Source organism: Miniopterus natalensis, chromosome 6 (assembly GCF_054644295.1).
Source record: "Miniopterus natalensis isolate mMinNat1 chromosome 6, mMinNat1.hap1, whole genome shotgun sequence".
In the NCBI taxonomy this organism is placed as follows: domain Eukaryota; kingdom Metazoa; phylum Chordata; class Mammalia; order Chiroptera; family Miniopteridae; genus Miniopterus; species Miniopterus natalensis.
Genome location: NC_142086.1, coordinates 37976069 through 37994523, shown reverse-complemented (window position 1 = coordinate 37994523; position 18455 = coordinate 37976069). Strand labels below are relative to the sequence as shown.

Here is an 18455-nt window from a genome sequence, read left to right as displayed (position 1 = left end):
ATATGAAAGTATTTTCATTCAAAAGTGCAAAAGCAGAGTCAGGAGGTGATCAAGACACAACATCCACTTGCTAACAAAGAGATTGGGGTGCCTATACCTGTTCAAGAAACAGATATTCTCACCGGGAAAACATGCAATTTACTAAAGAGTTTTTTAAGGCATCTTGATATACTATTAATATTTCTCCTCTGCACTGTGCATCATTCTAAAGAGGTATCCAATGAAGGATCAAAATGATGCTATGATTAAGAGAAATTAAAATTCATCAAATTAATATCTCAGTTAATATTAATAGTCAAGATGACAGTTAATTAAGTATGACATATCACAGGAGAGCAGAAACTTCGAACATAGACTGCCTAGGCTGGTTTTTGTATTAAAGAATGACTGGAAACTAAAATTAGACTCATGATCTCAATAGGGAGACATAGAAGAAAGAAAATAAAGAAGAAAAGGAAAAGATGGAAAACAAGCGGTGTGATTAGGAATAGATTTAATGGCTAAGGCAGCCACTTTCAACCTCTTTCATCTCATGGCACACATAAACTAATTACTAAAATTCTGCGGCACACCAAAATAAATATATTTTTGCCAATCTGACAAAAAAAAACAGGCATAATTTTGATTTATTTACAAAAAAAATAACCCACCAATATTAAATACCTATCCTTTTTGCTCCAAAGTGACTTTTTTAAAAATCAGGTGCCTATACTTGTATATAAGTATTTCTGGGACCAAGAATTAACCAATCACACACAACTTTATTATGTTATATGACCAATAAGATGTGACCTCTATATTTATGGTTCAAGACAGGACATTCACACCAGATGGCTATTGTTGTGTTGGCTGTTGTCATTTTTTTATTTGGCAATCTAAGGGAAAAGAGTTCAGTGCCCCTGGCTAAATTGGTATTGCATGTTTTAAAATCCTTGCAGCACACCAGCTGAAAATTGCTGGGCTAAGGGAATACTCAGAGGAAAAAATATGCATTTATTCTTTGCAGTTAGGATAATCCTGACGACAAAGGGTCTTGTAATTATCTTGACTTTTCTGTCATCCTAATTAGGCTGAGACAGCCTTGAAGTCAGGAACAATATATTTGTCCTTTTTTTCCTGTAGTCCAAACACGCTAGCTGGCACATAATATGTGCTAAATAAATATTTGCTATATGAATGATTAAATGAACCTGTTTTGCATTGTCTGCATTAGATGGTCAATTCCTGCTTATATCAGTTGCTGCTGTGTCTATTGTAACAATGAACTATTTCTTTTACATTCAATAATAATGAGACTGGAAAGGAGTTAAAAGCATGTGATATCTCTGTTCAAAAGTGAGGCAGACTTTAGGTGCTATAACCTAGTATGGATTAGTCAATAATTCATAATACAACCATCCCCCACCAAGGTGTTTCTGTCCATCCCTATGCCTTACAAGGATTCTTAAGTCTTCCAGAAAGATGAATGTCAGAAACAAATGCAGGAAGAGGACTTTCAGTCTAATAAGCATTTCAATGGCCCCTGAAATAAAACCCAGCTTCCTGTGTCTGTAACAAAGTCGTTCAGGAGCACTCTTTGCCTGTCCATTTGTGATTGCTTCCAGGACTACGGATGGGCCATATTGGAAAATCTCTCTCTATATTGGTATAAGAGATGTACATTGTGACTTTTCCACACTAGATACCATGGCAGCCCCTTATAGCCACACCTGCCAAAAAAGATAATGCCACTTCTACTGCTGAACATGAGGGCAACTGAGGCATGAAATCTTGCCAAAGTCTCAGTGAACACTCTGCAGGTTGGATCTACGTGTTTTCCCCTCTGAGAAGAATTCTGGTGGAGCTCTTGGTCTCCCCCCATAGGAACCAATATGCCTTCTTTCCAATAGGTTATTTGGTATAGGTGTTCAATAATCAAGAGCATGGTCCAATAATCATATAAAGAAGATTTCAGACAGCAGAGACATCTCTCCACTGAGAAATGGGCTTTAGCACCTCAATTTGGTCTTTCCCACTTGCTTCAAGGCTCTACTCAATGCAACTTAATATCTCCGCATTGCTTCCTCCAGCAGCCCACTCAGGGGCCATGTCAATAAAAGATAGAATATAACTTAAAGTAGACATCACTAACAGGTTAATATAGTCGAAGGTTCTAATCCAAAGGACCAGGTCTCCTTATTCCACCCCAGTATATACTTTTTTTAGTCTTAAATACCTGCCTGCTTTCTGCAGCCCTCAGGAGCAGATGCAGTACCTTAACAAGAGAAAAGAGCACTTTGAGCCCTTAAAGGCCTTCTTAACAGCACTGTGAATATATAAATCCATGTGCTCTCACTAACTTGTCCTAATGATCGCTCAGTTTGAGTAGCTGCTCTAGTAATTGCATGATTATACCTAAGAGCTCCCTTGGAAAGAGGAAAGGATGCCATGTGGACCACAGAGACCGCTGTAAGCTTGAGGGGCCCCGATATGATAGGACAGAAATGAGAAGAACACTATGAGGGGAGACCAAATTAGCTGCCCAATTCACAGCTTCCTGTGCTCTGATTTGAATACATCCATCTTCTTTGAAGGGAATACTGGCTCATATTTGCCAGATACCTTCCTTAAAAGAAAAATTGGCTCATTTTGCCAGACATCAGTATGTATGAGTTAGGAATGTTTGGGCTGTAAATATTGAAAATTTTGACTGATTGTGGCTTAAACAAATAAGAGCTACTTTTCTCACATAACCATTCTGGAGGAAGGCAATTGCTGCTGGTTCAGCCCCATGGTATCATCAAGAACCTTCCTGTTTACCATCCGTGGCGAGCTGGCTTACTTCATGCTACTCACAGGATGGCTGCCACAGCCTCAGCATCACAGCCGTATTAAAAAATAAGATAGGTGGGGCTCTGAATGGGTGGCTCAGTTGGTTGAAGTGCTGTCCCATGCACCAAAAGATAGCGAGTTTAATTCCTGGTCAGGGCACATACCAAGGTTTCACGTTTGATCTCCAGTTGGGGTGTGTACTGGAGATCGATGTTTCTCACTTAACATTGATGTTTCTCTCCCATGCTCTCTTGCTCTCTCTCTCTCTCTCTCCCCCTTCCTTTCTCTCTAAAAAATCAACAAAAACATATCCTCAGGTGAGGATTTAAAAAAATAAGAAAGGTGGGACTGCAGAAAAAAAAAGCCATTTCCCTGGTGTCTCGAAACTTCTCCCTAAGGGACTTCACTTAAGTCTAATTGGCCAGAAATGGATCATAAAGCCACTTTTAGCTGAAAGGGACAACAGAGAAAGTGAAAATGTGGATTTCATTTAAAAAGATGTGGAGTCCTGGCCGGTGTTGTTCAGTGGTTAGAGAGTCGGCCCCCACACAGAAGGGTCTCGGGTTCGATTCCCAGCCCCAGTCAGGGCACATGCGGGAGGTAGCTGGTCGATGTGTCTCTCTCACATTGATGTTTCTCTCTCCCTCCCTCTCTCTCTCTCCCTCTCCTTCTCCTCTCTCCCTTCCTCCCTTCCATTCTCTCTAAAAATCAATGGAAAAAATATCCTCAGTTAAGGATTAACAACAAGAAAAAAGAAGTGGAGGTGAGGAATTGCTGTGCAGTAGGCAATAAAATGTCACATATCACATCACATCGTGCTTCTGATGGAATTCACTGGGATGAATGTCATTCTAACACAGTCATGCTTTGAGACAGGCTCAGAAATTGGAGTTAGAAGATGTGGGAATTAAGTGATTAAAATGGAGGTGACAACTATGCTTTTCTTATCTCATAGGATGTGTGTTAGGCTCAACTGTCATCCACTGAGGAAGTGTTTTGATAACTAAAATGTGTAATCTATAAATATCTCAGTTAAGACACTTTTAGTTGTACGTAAAAGGAAATTTAACTCCAATTGACTTAAACAGTAAACAGAATGCTTTGGCTCTCACACCGGGAACTTCTGGTGGGAAGGTGGACTGCAGGCACAGCTGGAACAGGGGCCCATCTCCATTTCTCTACAACTCCCTCAGCTCTGTCTTTTTCCATATATTGGCTTTATCCATAGGCAAAGGGAAAGCTATAAGCCTCCCATCTGCACAACATGAGCAAGAGAGAAAATCTGTGTCCCCGAATTTCTGGTAGATGAATCAATATATACTTTGATTAGACTGGTTTATAGCATGTGATTTTCTCTGAGCTAATTGTTGAATAGAAATTTTGATTTAGCAAAGAAGTGTTCCTTCCATGGAACACGTTGACTGCTCAGGAATCTCATGGATTCCCAGTGGAATCCGAGGGCTATTGGAAAGAGGTAGGAGGACTGTCAGCAAGTACACACTGCATGGTTTCCTTGTTACCATTCTCATCATTAAGGCCCACAGGAGCCAGGGTTCGGGGGGGTATATAAAGGTGAATGAGCAGCAGCCAATCACTGACGCTCCTCAGTTTCTCTGTCCCCAGGCCTAGCAGAGAAGTTTATGATAAAAATCATGCCGAGCCCAGCCGCCTCGGCTCAGCGGATGAGCATCTACCAAGGACCCAGGAGATCACCATTTGATTCCTGGTCAGGGCACGTGCACGGTTTCGGGCTAGATCCCAAGTGGGGGATGTGCAGGAGGCAGCCAGTTAATGATTCTCTCATCGTTGATGTTTCTATCTCTCTCTCTCCCTCTCTCTTCCTCTCTCTGAAATCAATAAAGACATAGTTTAAAAAAACAAAAACCATGCAGGCGACCTCAGCACTGTTATAGTCCAGAGAGCCCTGGCCTGGCTGTCTCTTGAATTCAGTTTGCAGCATTTTCTCACAAACTCTTTTCTGTGCCACACCAAATAGTTCTATCTCGGATTCCCTCTCAAGCTTTTAATTTCCTGCTTTAGAAGCTACAGTCTGTTTGGAGCTGTCCTCTCCAGGCACAACCATCCCATTTTGTTCCACTCAGTTAAGCACCTTTTGTGATGTTTAATGCACTTATATCAGGACAGAAAGGCAACCTAAGCAGCCAGGGGAGCATTTGGAATACTAAACTCAGAGTACTTAGGTCCCAGTGTGGACAGGAGAGAAGACTCGAGGGTTAAGTAATGTAGACAAGCCAAAAAGAGCAGGGTGGGTTCAGGCAGGGAAATGCAGCACAGAGAGAGACTGAGATCAGATGGTGACAACAGGAAAGAACAGCACTGTTTGGGGAGAGAGGAGACTTGGAGCTTTGTAATGATATAGATTATTAGAAATAAAGGAGAATCTGAATTTTAAATGGCCTCCTCCGTGATTTTTATGCACTCCAGGTACAGACTGTTGGGTTTATCCCAGATCTACCAAACTGGAATTTCCAGGGCTGCCTTAGACGTTTATAGCAACTATAACCAGCCCCCCATCCCAGCCCTACTCCCACCCAAGTGATTTGTGTAGCCAGCCAGCCATTTGCTACAAACAAGCATTTAGGAACCACTAATCTGTAAAAAAAAACAAACAAAAAACAAAACAAACAAAAAAAACCACCCCATTTCACAAATAAGGACATTGAAATTCAGAGAAGTAAACCCCCTATCTTACCCCGCAGCAATCCCCTCCTGAAAAAAAAAAAAAAAAAATCCCAAATGTGGCAAGCAAAAATGAAATCAAGAGGCTAATCTGAGAAGTAATTCCATCTTTGCCCCTTGGTTGTCCCCCCAAAGCAACTAAAAATCCATCCCTTAAAGCAAGAATTCTTAATCTAGGGAGTCCATCAACTTGGCTGCAAATAAAATTACCTCCTTATTTTCACTAAGCTGAAATTTAGTACTTCCATCAATTATGAACGTAGGCATCAACCCACGGCAGAAGAAACCCTTAATGTCACCAGTAGAAATCACAGATATTTATATTTCCAAGTCTCATTGTAGTTGTGCACACCTTGAAATACCATTTACATTCGTCAGGACTTTGAAATAAAATTTTATAGGATTTTGGCCCTGCCGCTAGGTCTTGTCATTTAATGCATTATTAAAGAAGCACATATATTTAAAATACTTCGGTAACTATATTTCAGTATAACTGTATCCTTTGCGATCCATTGTACTTTATTGTATGCACATAAAAACATTCTTCTGAGAAGGAAACCATGAGGCCAAAGGGTCCCATGGAACAAAGAATGCTTAAGGAGCCCTGCTTTAGGACAAGCATTTCTAAAGATAATGTAACACACACACACACACACACACCCCAAATATACATACACACACACCCTCCAGACAGGCACTTCCCAAACCTCCGAGCAGGAGGAATCACTGGAGGGATTTATTATTCTGAGTGGGGCCCGAGAATCATTTTAGCTGGAGCCTCGGGTGATTTGGGAAATGCTGCACTGGCTGTGCCTGTTGAAAATCAGTAGCCAGCTGCTGTACCTGAAGACACTTCCTTGCTTACCCCACCTCCTGCATTGCCACAGGGAGACAGTTACATTCATTAGCACGTGAGCGTAACACCTGGCTGCTCTATTATTCTGAAGTGAGTTATTTATTAAAATTTAGGGGAAAGGTAGAGTCATGTCTCTAAAGAGCTTTAAATCAATCAGATTTTTTTTGGCCTTTTTTTTTCCTGCTGTAATTTCAAAAATCACTTTATCTTTTGAGTTCTTCTAACACTTTCTACTTATCTTACTGTCAGCACTTATCACATTGTATTATAGCTATTTTCTTAGTGCCTATCTCCTGGGCCCTCGATGTGCCCACACCTATTCACACATTTCTCCCCTAACATGCACACACTATATTCTGAGGCCCTGGGGACAAAAACAGGTTTCATTCATTTCAGTGCGCCTATCCAAGCACAGCATTAGGCATATAACAGGCACTCAATAAACACTGGGCATATGGGTGGATGGATGAACAAACGCCAGCTCCTCTTCCTCCTATGCGATTAGAATGGAGTGAAATTGTACCCTTCCCAGAAGCAGAGTGTTAAGCTGCTCACCTTGGAGAAGCAAAATAAAGTCATGGTTAATATTGGGGGCTTGAAATGCCAGCTCCTTTTATGAGCTATGTATCCTTAGGCACATTACTCAACCCCTCTCAGTTGCCACTTTGACATCTATAATTGGGAATAATATTTACCTCATTGGGTTGCTATGAGAATTACATGTTCTTGACCCTTCACTGCTCTTTATTCATCACTTACTATTATTCGCTTGATGGGGAGGACTCTAGTTAAAAATATATGAATTTCCATTACACACCCCACCAATTAGAGACTCATTTTAATGAGTAAACTCTGGGGAAGGTTCGGTGATGGCACCTTACTTTAATCAGCTAATCAGATTGTTTTCTTCCTGTCTCTTAGCTGAGCCCAAGGAGAGAATGGAAATTTTGGTGGCAGAATTGGAGAAAAAAAGTAAAGAGCCAGAATGGGTGGCACAGTGGGGGGCTGGAAGCCAGAGGACAGCTTGAGGATTTGGGCCCATAGGAGCTAAAGAAACAGGGTACCAAAGAAACCTGCCAGGTGTGAACTTTCTCTGGGCCCTAAAGTCAGCAGCCACCACTGTATCTTGCATTGCTTCTTGCAACCCTGAGAGAGAGGCCATCAGGAGGGTATCTCATTCCCTACAGGGGAGATGATGTAGCCTGTCACCCAGAAATCCTTGATGCGCACACGGTTGTCTCCTTTCCCCTGGTGTGCACCCATTTCCACCCCTTTCCAATAGCTGCCCCCTCCTCACCTGATACTTCCATATAGCAGGGCATGAAGCAGCCCACCCTCCAATGCCGTCTACCCCTGGGAGCTGTGCCACCTCGGGCAAGGTGGTGAGCCTCTCTAAGCTTTCGTCTCTTTCTCTGCGATGAAGATGACAGTAGTCCTCTCTCATAGGATTATAATCGGCAATGGAGACCATGTGTATAAAGTGCTTTGCAGAACATCAAGACTCAGTAAGTCAGAGAAAGACAAGGACCATATGATTTCACTTATATGTGGAATCTAATGAACAAAATAAACTAACAAAACAGAAACAGACTCATAGATGCAGAGAACAGAGGTCATTGTGAGTGCCTAATATTAATACATTCTAACATTTATTGACAATTGTCAGAGGGAGGGGTGTCAAGGGACTGGGTGAAAAAGGTGAAAGGATTAAGCAAAGAAAAAACCTCATAGACACAAACAGTATGGTGATTACCAGAGGGAAAGGGGGGCATGTAAGAAAGGGTCTAAGGGGGATAAATGGCGGAGGAAGGAAATTTGACTTAGGGTGACAAATATACAATACAATATACAGATGAGGTATTATAGAATTGAACACCTGAAACCTATATAATTTTATTAACCAGTGTCACCCCAATAAATTCAATATAAATAGAAAAAATTCAATCCAAAAGCATTCAATAAGTGCTAGCTATTAGTATTAATAAAGACTGTCAGAGACCATTCATCTTTCAGAATAAGCTTGCATACCAGGTACTGCTCTAGGAGCCAGGGATTCAGCAGCTAACAAGTACAAGTCCCTGTTCCTACGGAGTTAAGTAATAGTCACTTAATTTCCTATCAAGTGAGTGTGTACTTTGTCCTCAAAAAGCTGTAGAAGCACATTCAGTAAGAAACAAATTCTGTTTTCAGAATCTGAAGTTTTAAAGCTATAGCAATCCTAGAATGGGCCATGTGGGCCCCTGACCCAATAATAGAGTAAGTTCTCAATAAATGTTAGAATGTATTAATATTAGGCTCTCACGATGACCTCTAGTTATTTTATTTGAGAATGCCTTGCTTCTCCAATAATCTTATAAGGTTTTCAATGACAAGTCCCAAAGTAAATTTTGCAAAGCCTCTTAAAACACATACCATACCCTCCTCCTATGAACTATTAGGAGCTTCACAACTACTTGCTTTTGAATGAATGAATGAATGAATGAATGAATGAATGAATGAATGAGTGAATGAGTGAATGAATGAGTGAATGAATGAATTTCTGTTGTTCTAACATCTACTTTGCCCCTCCAACACACAGACACAAACAGGCACTTGCAATTTGAAGGGAAAGTGTTTTTTCCTCAACTTAAGACAGGAATTACATAGTAGATGTATATTAAAATGAGAGTTCATATACAAAACTCAACTTTTTGGAAGAAGCTTTCACAGCAAACAACCATCCTATGTACTGAGCAAGACCATCTTTTATTCCCCTTGCTCCTTTAATTCACTGTGTTATTATGACTATACATCTCCCTTTTTAAAAGCTTTTCAGGGTGGGTGGGGGTGGAAGAGGGTATAGGAGGGTAAATGGTGATGGAATAAAAATAAAATAAAATAAAATAAAGATTAAAAAGTTTTCTATTCTCAGAATTCCTACAAATTCATATTAGACCTTTATTTATATAGAGACAAATGGTTGAACTAAAAGAAAGTAAGTCTATAGCCAATAAGCAAAAATGATGACATCAGAGCTAGTTTGAACTTCTCATTGTTGCTTTTAAACAAAATATTTTTGGTCAAAGTTTCTCAAAATAGGGTCTGCAGAGGACCACATATAGCTAAAATCAAATGCTATAGCACCATCGTTAAGCCCTATCATTTCCACAATGTCTCTTTGTCCTTAAGAAGCTACTTGAGAGGCAACTGTACCTGTTTCACTCTCCCTTCCTCTTAATTAGCCATTGGGCCTGCCCAGCCAGGATGCCCAGCTACAGCCAGGGACATGAAGCTTCACAGGTTTGTCCTTGAGAACCACGATCCCCAAGAATGGCAGCCCCACAGGCAGGAGGCTGGCAAAGGAACAAAAGCCTGGGGCCCAAGAATGGCTTGTGTGGATGTTCTGACAGTGACAGTCTCCCTGGCTGATCCCTTTGGTACAATAAGGTTATATAAAAATTTTTAATAAAATAGAAATGTGCTAGAATATAAGTTAAATTACCTGTAATCCTGACTTTTTTCAAGTGTTACTGGAAGCTCTGGAGCTTGAAAAGCACGTGTAAATGCATGAGGTCAGAACCATGCTCACTGATTCTGTGAGTGGTAGAGAGGACCTGGGCCCGTTTCCCATGACCTAGACCCTGTCTTTCTCCCCGACTCCTCGTGATCGGGATCTGGTGTTGAAGGCAGGCACCCTGGCACAGACTTATCGCACATAGGTTTTAAGAGATTTTGTTCCAGGATGCTTCCAAGATTTAAAACCAGAAGCTACATAGAATTTCATTTTGGAGGTAGGTTTTATGAAAAACATTTTCTCTGCTTATTTTCTGGGTCCATGGTGAGCTCTCCATTGGATGGAGAGCTCAGGAGAGAGGCAGCTTTGGCACAGTGCACACATCTGGCAGTAACTCAGGCTCATTTACTACCAGCCATGCATTTATGGGCCTATCACTTAGCCACAATGAGCTTTAGTTGCCCCCTGAGTGTGATTGGGGGTGGAGGGGGTATTTCTTTTTAAGTGAAGATTCAGGGGCTCCAGGTCTAAGGCAGGGTTCAGAAATCTTCATCTTTAATGAGTACCCCACTGTGGACCACACTCTGAGAAACACTGAGCTCATTGATTTGAGGATCCCTTCCAGCTGTAACGTTCTAGCATTCTGTGACTTTGTTCTTTTTTTGTGTGACCAGTCTTGGGCAGCCTGTCACTCCCTTGATGTCTGTCTGCCCTTGGTAATTATGATGTACCAACGGGGAGGGCATGCCAGTGTCTATAGGGGGCAACCTAGGGAAAGCATAGAGTTGATTGGATGCTTGTCCCTTTGCTGGGGGGAACAGTAACATCCTTGTCTCTGGTGCTCAGGTGACAGGTGGAGTCTGGAATTTCAGCCGCCTTTGCTGCGATGTTTTCGTCACCCTGGATGTCATGATGTGTACAGCCAGCATCCTGAACCTCTGTGCCATCAGCATCGACAGGTAGGGCTGGGATTCCTCTTCAGGGGTGGCCTAGGCCTGGTGGGGGATCTGCTCTTGCTGTATTTGAGACACAGGCTTTGCATCTGAGGGCACTGGGGTCACAGGGAAGTACAACTTCCCACTGGGACATTCTTTCCTCTTTTTCTTTTAAGCTATGGTTGTGGGTGAAAAGAACCCCCTGTCACAAGAGAGACATGATTGTTCTATAAGCTTCCCTAGCCTTTCCTTTCCCCCAGGTCACCAAAGAGGATTCTGTTTTTGCTTTCCACCATCCTTTGGGGTTTTTGTGACTCCTAATTGGGAGAAGGGGTGGGTCACAAGGATGAAAGGTGAGCTGATTTGGGTCGGGAAGAAAATTTCCTGTTACTATTTTATTTGTTTTTGGTAAAAGGGGGGGCTGAAGGGAAATTGTGACCATGTGATTTCTGGACATTTATTACATAAATATGTTATTTACAGAGGTAACAGGCAGCATCTGGTGTGCTATATCATTGCCTCCACCCCCTAAATTCTTACATTAGTCTTACTGTGTCCATTACAGAGCCTTGAACAAAGAATATTAAACTGAATTCAATGGTCCCTGCCTCAAGGTAGCCAATGCTTAACATCACAAATATAACCTTCAGAAAGGATGTGAGAGAGTGGGAAAAGGTGAGCCTTGGAGGGGGAGGGAAGTGCTGTATAAAGAGAGCTTCTAGAAGAGGCTCTGGGGCAGTCCCTTCCCAGCCTCCTAGTTCCTGACCCTCGTCTCTACCCGGTTGAGAATGTGCGGGTACACTCCATCCACACACATTCACACTCGCGGCTGCGGGGTGAGGCTGCGCAGGCTGTGCCCTGTGCAAGGGTGTGGGCACCGAATCCAGCAGGGCTTCACCTGCCCAGCCTTGAGTCCACCGGGAGAGGGTGCCTTTACTAATCTGCACAGAACACCCTGTCGCTGGCAGCAACCACGCTTAACGCACACTTCTATTTTCACCACTGAAGGCACAACCTACAAGAATAAGCCTTGAACCGGCCTCTGTCCCATACAGGAAAACTCCCAGGATGCAGAGCACTCACCTACCTGAAACCTGAAGGGACAAGCAGTTTATGTCTCAGACCCCAGTGGAGAAACGTGCTCCGTTCTGGGCTTCAACTTCTATATAAACAAATCTCCACCAAGCCTCAAATTGGAGCCTCCTTTCTATTCGAGGAGTGAAAATCAGCCTTCGTTCTGATCAAAAACTATCTCCACTACCCTCCACAGTGGTTTGCGGTACATGGCATTAAATTCTGTTCCTGCGATGCCAAAGAACTGGGGGACTCATTAGAGATGCAGTCATTCATGCAGATCTTTGGTCTCCACACAATGCTAGTCACCAGTCTGACAAACTTGACCAAATGGATTCAGCATTTTTTGGTCATGAAGCCCTGGTCGGTAATAACAGGGGAGTGAGAGATAGGAAAGAAAGGGAAATGATGAAAGGGTTTTTGAAAGCAAGTAATACCATTGTCATTAGGTTCTTAGGCGTAGCTCTGGATGCCTAAGAATTGGATTAAAGCAGCTTTTTCTTCATGACAAAGCTGAGTGGGTGAGCACAAGGCCCCGCCCCCTTGGCGCCTTGCCTCCCCAGGGGGCCACATACTGGGTCAGAACAAACTTGGGGAGAGGGCTGAGAAAGTGTCAGAAGGGGAGAACACGACGAGAGCGGTGAGAATTCAAGGCCTCCTCCAGAAGCCCAGGAATAATGCGACCAAATTCATTCACCGGGGAGCTGTTTAAGTGGCTCTCAAATGGCACCCATCACACAGGCAAGCCTCTGCGTCTTCGAAGGAGCACAATAGGTACCAGATGAGTCACAGGCACCTTGGAGTTTTAGTTTGCATCTAAATAAGCACTTTATATCTGCAAAGGGCTTTCTAATCATTTGCAAGGAGCTTTCTTCTTCAACAATTCCACTAGGGGAGTCCACAGAACTAAAGATTTATTGAGCCCCCTGTCCAATGAAATAAAAGGTGGTGAAAAGCAGCCCTCACAGAGCTCTGGGGCTCATTAAACCCAGGCGTGAGTGAGGCCCTCCCACCCAGCTCAGCCTCTCACCACCCCCATCACCAAGTTCCTCAAGAAGCACCATCCTTGGCTCCCCCACGCACACCTCCCACTCTGGGCAAGGCTTCATTTTAGGTGGAGGTCGAATTCTGCGAGGATCTTGAGACCTTCAGTAGAGTGACAAGCCCACAAACCCCAGTCACAGAATTGAGGCTCGGAAAGGGCATATAGTTTAGCTCATTTGTGCAGAACTGTTACCTGCTTGCACGGAGTCCTGCAGCCTCTTACTCAGGTCTGGGGCTAGAATCTGAGCCCCCCAATTCCCCTGCCAGTACTCTATCTGTTCCACAGACTGGACCTTTCATCGGTGGAGGTGGGGATGGGGCATCCTGGGAGAGGCCTCTGTCCATGCCAGCAGCCAGTTCTATAGGTGCTATTTCCCTGGAGTAAACAAGGCACAATTCCTATGTCCTTAATGCACCAGCTACCTCTGTGCTCATCCTAACTTGCCTGATGATAAAAGCAACAACAATAAAAATAGTTATCATTTATTCAGCTCGTACTATATGCCAGGCACTAAGAGCTCTCCATTATTGCCAACCCTCACAACACTCCGGCCAGGTAGGTATATTATCCCCATTTTCCAATTAATGCTGAGGCTGGACTGTGTAGATAAGCTTGCCCAGATCTCATAGCCGGCAGGTGCAGGACTAGGGGTTCAGTCAGTCTTCTCCTCCACACACTGAGCAGAAGCGCTTAGCCACACTGTGGGGCCCTAGCTCGGGAGCCACACTGCCTGCCTGCAAATCCTCGCTCTACCACTTAATAACAATTCAACGTTGGGCAAGTCAGTTAACCTCTCTGGGCCTCAGTTTTCTTATCTGTTTTAGCATAATAGCAAAAGGGCTGATGTGACGATTAAATGAGTTAATATCTGCAGAGCACTTCACACAGTTGTCTGGCACATAGAATGTGCCATACACTTGCCTGATAAATAAAATGTTCCCTAATAATCAGGAATAAGGGGCAGACACCCATAAATTCACTGATATGAACAATCACAGGTCTCTTGGGCTTGCACAATAATAATGACAATTATAGTAATACTGTTTTTTGAATATTTAATATGTACCAGGCAATGTGCTAAAATAAAATAAAAAATAAAATAAAATAATAATAAAATAAAATAAAATAATAAAGTAAAATAAAGTAAAATAAAATAAAATAAAATAAAATAAAATAAAATAAAATAAAATAAATAAAATAAAAACTTCGGAGAGATGCTCCCAGTCACTATTCATAAAAGCACTATGGGGCTGGATCACCATTGTACAGGTAAGGAAGATGAGTCTCAGAGACGCCAAACCTGTGGCCCACGGCCACACAGTTAAGTGGAAGAACTGGGATTCAGACGCTAGTCGATCTGTTTCTGGTGCCCAGGAACTTACCCTGCTTGCACAATGTCGGTGTTCGGGGGAAGCCAGAAAGAGCCCAGAGAGCAAAGAGCCCAAACACAAGGGGAGAGCGCCTGGCCAGGGAGTGACAGAGGCGACACGCAGTGTCCTCGGGCAGGCTAGGCCATGGAACCCGCCGGGCAGTGAGCACGGTGGACCAGTGTTCAGAGGCGCCCTGGGCTAGCCGCCGGCTCCCTCCCCAGCCCAGCCCTGCCCTAGCCTGCGGTCAGTCATCTGCGATCGATTTGGGAGGAGATCAGCGGCTGAGCGGCCGGTTAGGCGGGAATTCAAGGTCGCTACAGTGTGCTAGGAACAAGGGGCTGAGCTCCGTCTCCCTGCCTCCCACTGGGCCTGGAGAGCCCCCAGGTGAGCAATGAACTTCTCACCCGGAGAACTGGCAGAGTTCTCGCTGCATTATGGTGCCCTCCGATGGCTAATTCGGGAACAGCCTCTATGTCTCAGTCCCTAAGGAAAACCCTGGAGGCAAATTCGGGGGCTTCATTTATTCTAAATGTTTAATCATGTTTTAAAAATAATTAGAAGAGAATGTAATGTAACAATGGTAAATGTAGTCTCATCTCTCACTTCTTACAAGTTAACAAGAAGTTTTGACACAGAAATTTTCCCTAGTGCAGACTTTCTCAAACTCGTCTAATCATAAGATGCACTTGCTTGTTAAAAATACACATGTCTGGGTTTCACTCCAGAAACTATCAAAGTATCCAGGGGTGTGTCCTGAGAATATGTATTTTAACAGAATTCCCCAGGCAAGTAATAGAATCCTGTTAATTGGGGAAACTCAGCTCTGGACATAAGTACAAACCACCCTTCAAGCCACCTTTCTTAAGACACCCTTGTCTCCACAAGGCCTCAGAGACTTGTCGATGCCCTTGAGAGGGAGCGGGGCACCCAGAAGAGACACTGGCCTTGGAGATGGGAGACCTGGCTCTGCAACGACTCGTTGTGGGACCTTGGGTTTATCATGTACCTTCTCTGTGTCTCTGATTCCAACTTTATAAAATGGAGCCAGTGTTCCCTACACTTGCTGGCTTATTAAAAATTAACAGGAGCCTGCACAGAGTTGCTGAACATTAAAGTATATTTAGGGAAGTGTGGGACTGTCAGTGGTGTGCTTGAAACCAGCTGGTGGTGGCTGAGCTAATTGGCCAAATTCTAAGAACTTTTTGAGCCAGTTATTAATCCTTCGGTGTATCTTAAAGTGGACAATGGTGGGAGTATTTGTACCATGGAAATTGAAAAATGGTAAAAACTATGGCTTTCTTTACCCAGAGAGCCAGTTGCTAGCTATTTAACAGCACACCACTGAATGTATGGGATGGTCAGGCTTTTACATCAAAGGACATTATGTAAATGGAAGGCCTGGGCCCAGATCTGGCCAGGAGGAAGTGGGTCATATCTTTCCTTCCCAACCCTGACAGCTGTTTGGCTATGACATCTGCAGGGCCCAAGGCTCAGTCTCTTCTCCAAGGTGCCTCAGGGATCAGTGCTAAGGGCCAGACCCAGGTAGACATATTTGACTTGAAACCACAGCTCACTGCCCCAGCAGGGTCTGAAGTCCTGAGGGGAGTAAAAGGCCTGGAGGAATGCCAGGTGTTACTTGCCCTGCTCCTTCATCATCATTTAGGAATTCAAGGGAACATTTGCAATGTGTGTACATCAGAAGGGAACTGGGTTTGTCCTGGGCCATCCTTAGGGTTAGTGGTGGGCTCTTCATTTGACCTTTTTAAATAAGGGCCTCCATTTCTCCCTCTTGAGAAAGAAGCCACCTCTGTCACACATCGTGGTGCCAAGGTCAAGCCCCGCTGAGTCTGCCTCCATCTCAGCCCTCAGAGCTGACTCTCAAGCTGCCTTTTGGGGAATACAAATATTGACACATGAACTCTAAGGCCAGATGCACAAGAGGCAGGTGATTCAGGCAGAGCTGGCACGTATAGGAGGAGCATCAGGGAGCACCATCCCAGCCCTCCGCCCAGGGGTCTGTCCTTCCCTTCCTCAGCCCCAAGCCTTGAGGTTCACAGAGGGGCTAAGGAGGCTTCTGCTTAGCCCTTCTGTGCACCTCCTGTCTCAATCTTGCCTCCAGGTTCCCTGAGAAAATAAAGGAAAAAATGCATCTATGTAGACCCGGCTATACACATTAGGTCCCTTGCGCCTGGTTAAGATTAGAATTGTTCTCTTATCGAGAAGGAGGCCTTCAGGATCTGTGAGGCAGTCAATCAATAGCTCCTTACTACTCGCTTTGTGCAAGGACCTATGAGGAATATCAAGGCTATAAGATTATTTGAGCCATCAAGTAACTTAAATCATGTGGGGATCGCCAGCCATGAGGCAAGTTCGGTAATAAGGCAAGACAGGAGCATGCAGAGGAGCAACATGACTGATCGGCATAAGAGTGCTCCAAGTTAGAGGTCCCTGCAAGTCAAAGAGGGCTAGGAAGGTTGCTGGGGAGCTGGTCAGGAAGCAGCTCCCCAGGCAAGGAGAAGGGATAATGATTGAACAAAGACACCAGTCTCTTCTGCTGCTGTGGAACAAATGATCACAAATGTAGTGGCTTAAATTATACCTTTTTTTTATCTCACAGTTTCTGTAGGTCAGAAGCCTGTGCATAGCACAGGTAGGTTCTCTGCTTAGGGTCTCACAAGGCTGACACCAAGGTGTAGGCTGGGTTGTGTTCGCATCTGGGACTGGGGTCGCCTTCCAAACTCATTCAGGTTGTCAGTAGAACTCAGCTTCCCTGCAGTTGTAGCTCTGAGGTCCCCACTTTCTTGGTGGTTGTCAACCAAGAGCTGTTCTCAGCTCCTGTAGGTCCTTTGCCATTCCCTGCCAAATGACGTTTTCCAAAATATAACAGTTGGCTCCTTCGCAGCCCGCAGGGTAAGTTCTCCGGCTTTTAGAATCTCTCTGAATTAAGGAAGGGCCCGGTCCTTTTTAAGGACTTACCTGATCAGGCCAGGCCCACCGAGGATAATCTCCCCTTTGACCACTTCAGTCTCTTGATTCATAATCTAATCACAAGAACATACCATATTTACATGTTCAGTCTACATTTAATGAGAGGAGATTCTACAGGGATATCATAATGGGTAAACTTGCAAGACCTTTGTCTTTCTGCTTGAAATGGCTTCTATCTGAAACCATGGCTGAGTCCCTCTTACTCCTCTCATTTTCCTGCCCGGTCTATGTTAATTCACCCCTTCTTTACAGCTGCCATTATCCTCAAACATGTCGCCCATGATACGCTTCATTGTATACTAACATTTTCTTGGCCCATCCACTCCACTCATTTCCAAGTTCTATAAGGACAGGGACAATGTCCCATTTCCACATCTCTATATTTCCAGAATAGGGTCTGGCATATGATAGGAACTCAATAAACATTGAATGAAAGATTAAATGAATGAGTGAGAAAATTATATGGGCAAGTCAAGGGAGAGCCCAAAGGCCTGAGTATTGGGTGTAAATGTCTTGAAGAAGGGCAGGAAGTGGGACCAGATTAAGGAATTCCGAGAGATAGGCAAATCTATTTTAGATAACTTGAGCTTGAGATAACTATGGAACAAATGTCCAGGTAGTTCAACATGCAGCTGGAAATGTGTGTGAGGAGTTGCCACAGAAAAGACAACAATGTCCAACAAGAATAAAGAACTGCTTTGACCATGTAAAAGCAGGTGCTATAGACCGAAAGTTTGTGTCCCCCTCAAATTCATATGTTGAAATCCTAAGCCCCAAAGTGATGGTATTAGGGTGTGGGAGCTTTGGGTGGTGATTAGGTCATGAGGGTACAGACCTCATGACTGATATTAGTGTCCTTATAAAAGAGGCCCCATCAAGCTCCCTCGCCCCTTCCACCACATGAGGACACTGAGGAGACACCTGTCCATGAACCAGGAAGGGGGTGCTCGCCAGATACTGATTCTTCCAGTGCCTTCATCTTGGACTTCCCAGCCTTCTGAGCTGTAAAAAAATAGATTTGTTGTTTAAGCCAACTAGTCTATGGTATTTTTTATATAGCCATTCAAACAGACTAAGTCAGCATGAAAACTGGATTTTACTTCATTGGATAGTACTCATCTCTATTTTCAATATCTCTGTTATTTGGAATAGTTGTCACTGTGAGAGTTAGAATTTATATTAG

At 43.7% G+C, this 18455-nt stretch overlaps 1 protein-coding gene across 3 annotated transcripts in view; it reads left to right on the top strand.

Moving 5' to 3' along the window:
- The window catches only part of DRD3 (dopamine receptor D3), a 33403-nt gene that overhangs the window by 1185 nt on the left and 13763 nt on the right, over positions 1-18455 (top strand). For all 3 annotated transcript variants that reach the window (XM_016200146.2, XM_016200145.2, XM_087817872.1), the window contains exon 2: positions 10707-10819. In XM_016200146.2, coding sequence (XP_016055632.2) covers positions 10707-10819 — 113 coding nt within the window. The remainder of the gene's footprint in view (positions 1-10706; positions 10820-18455) is intronic.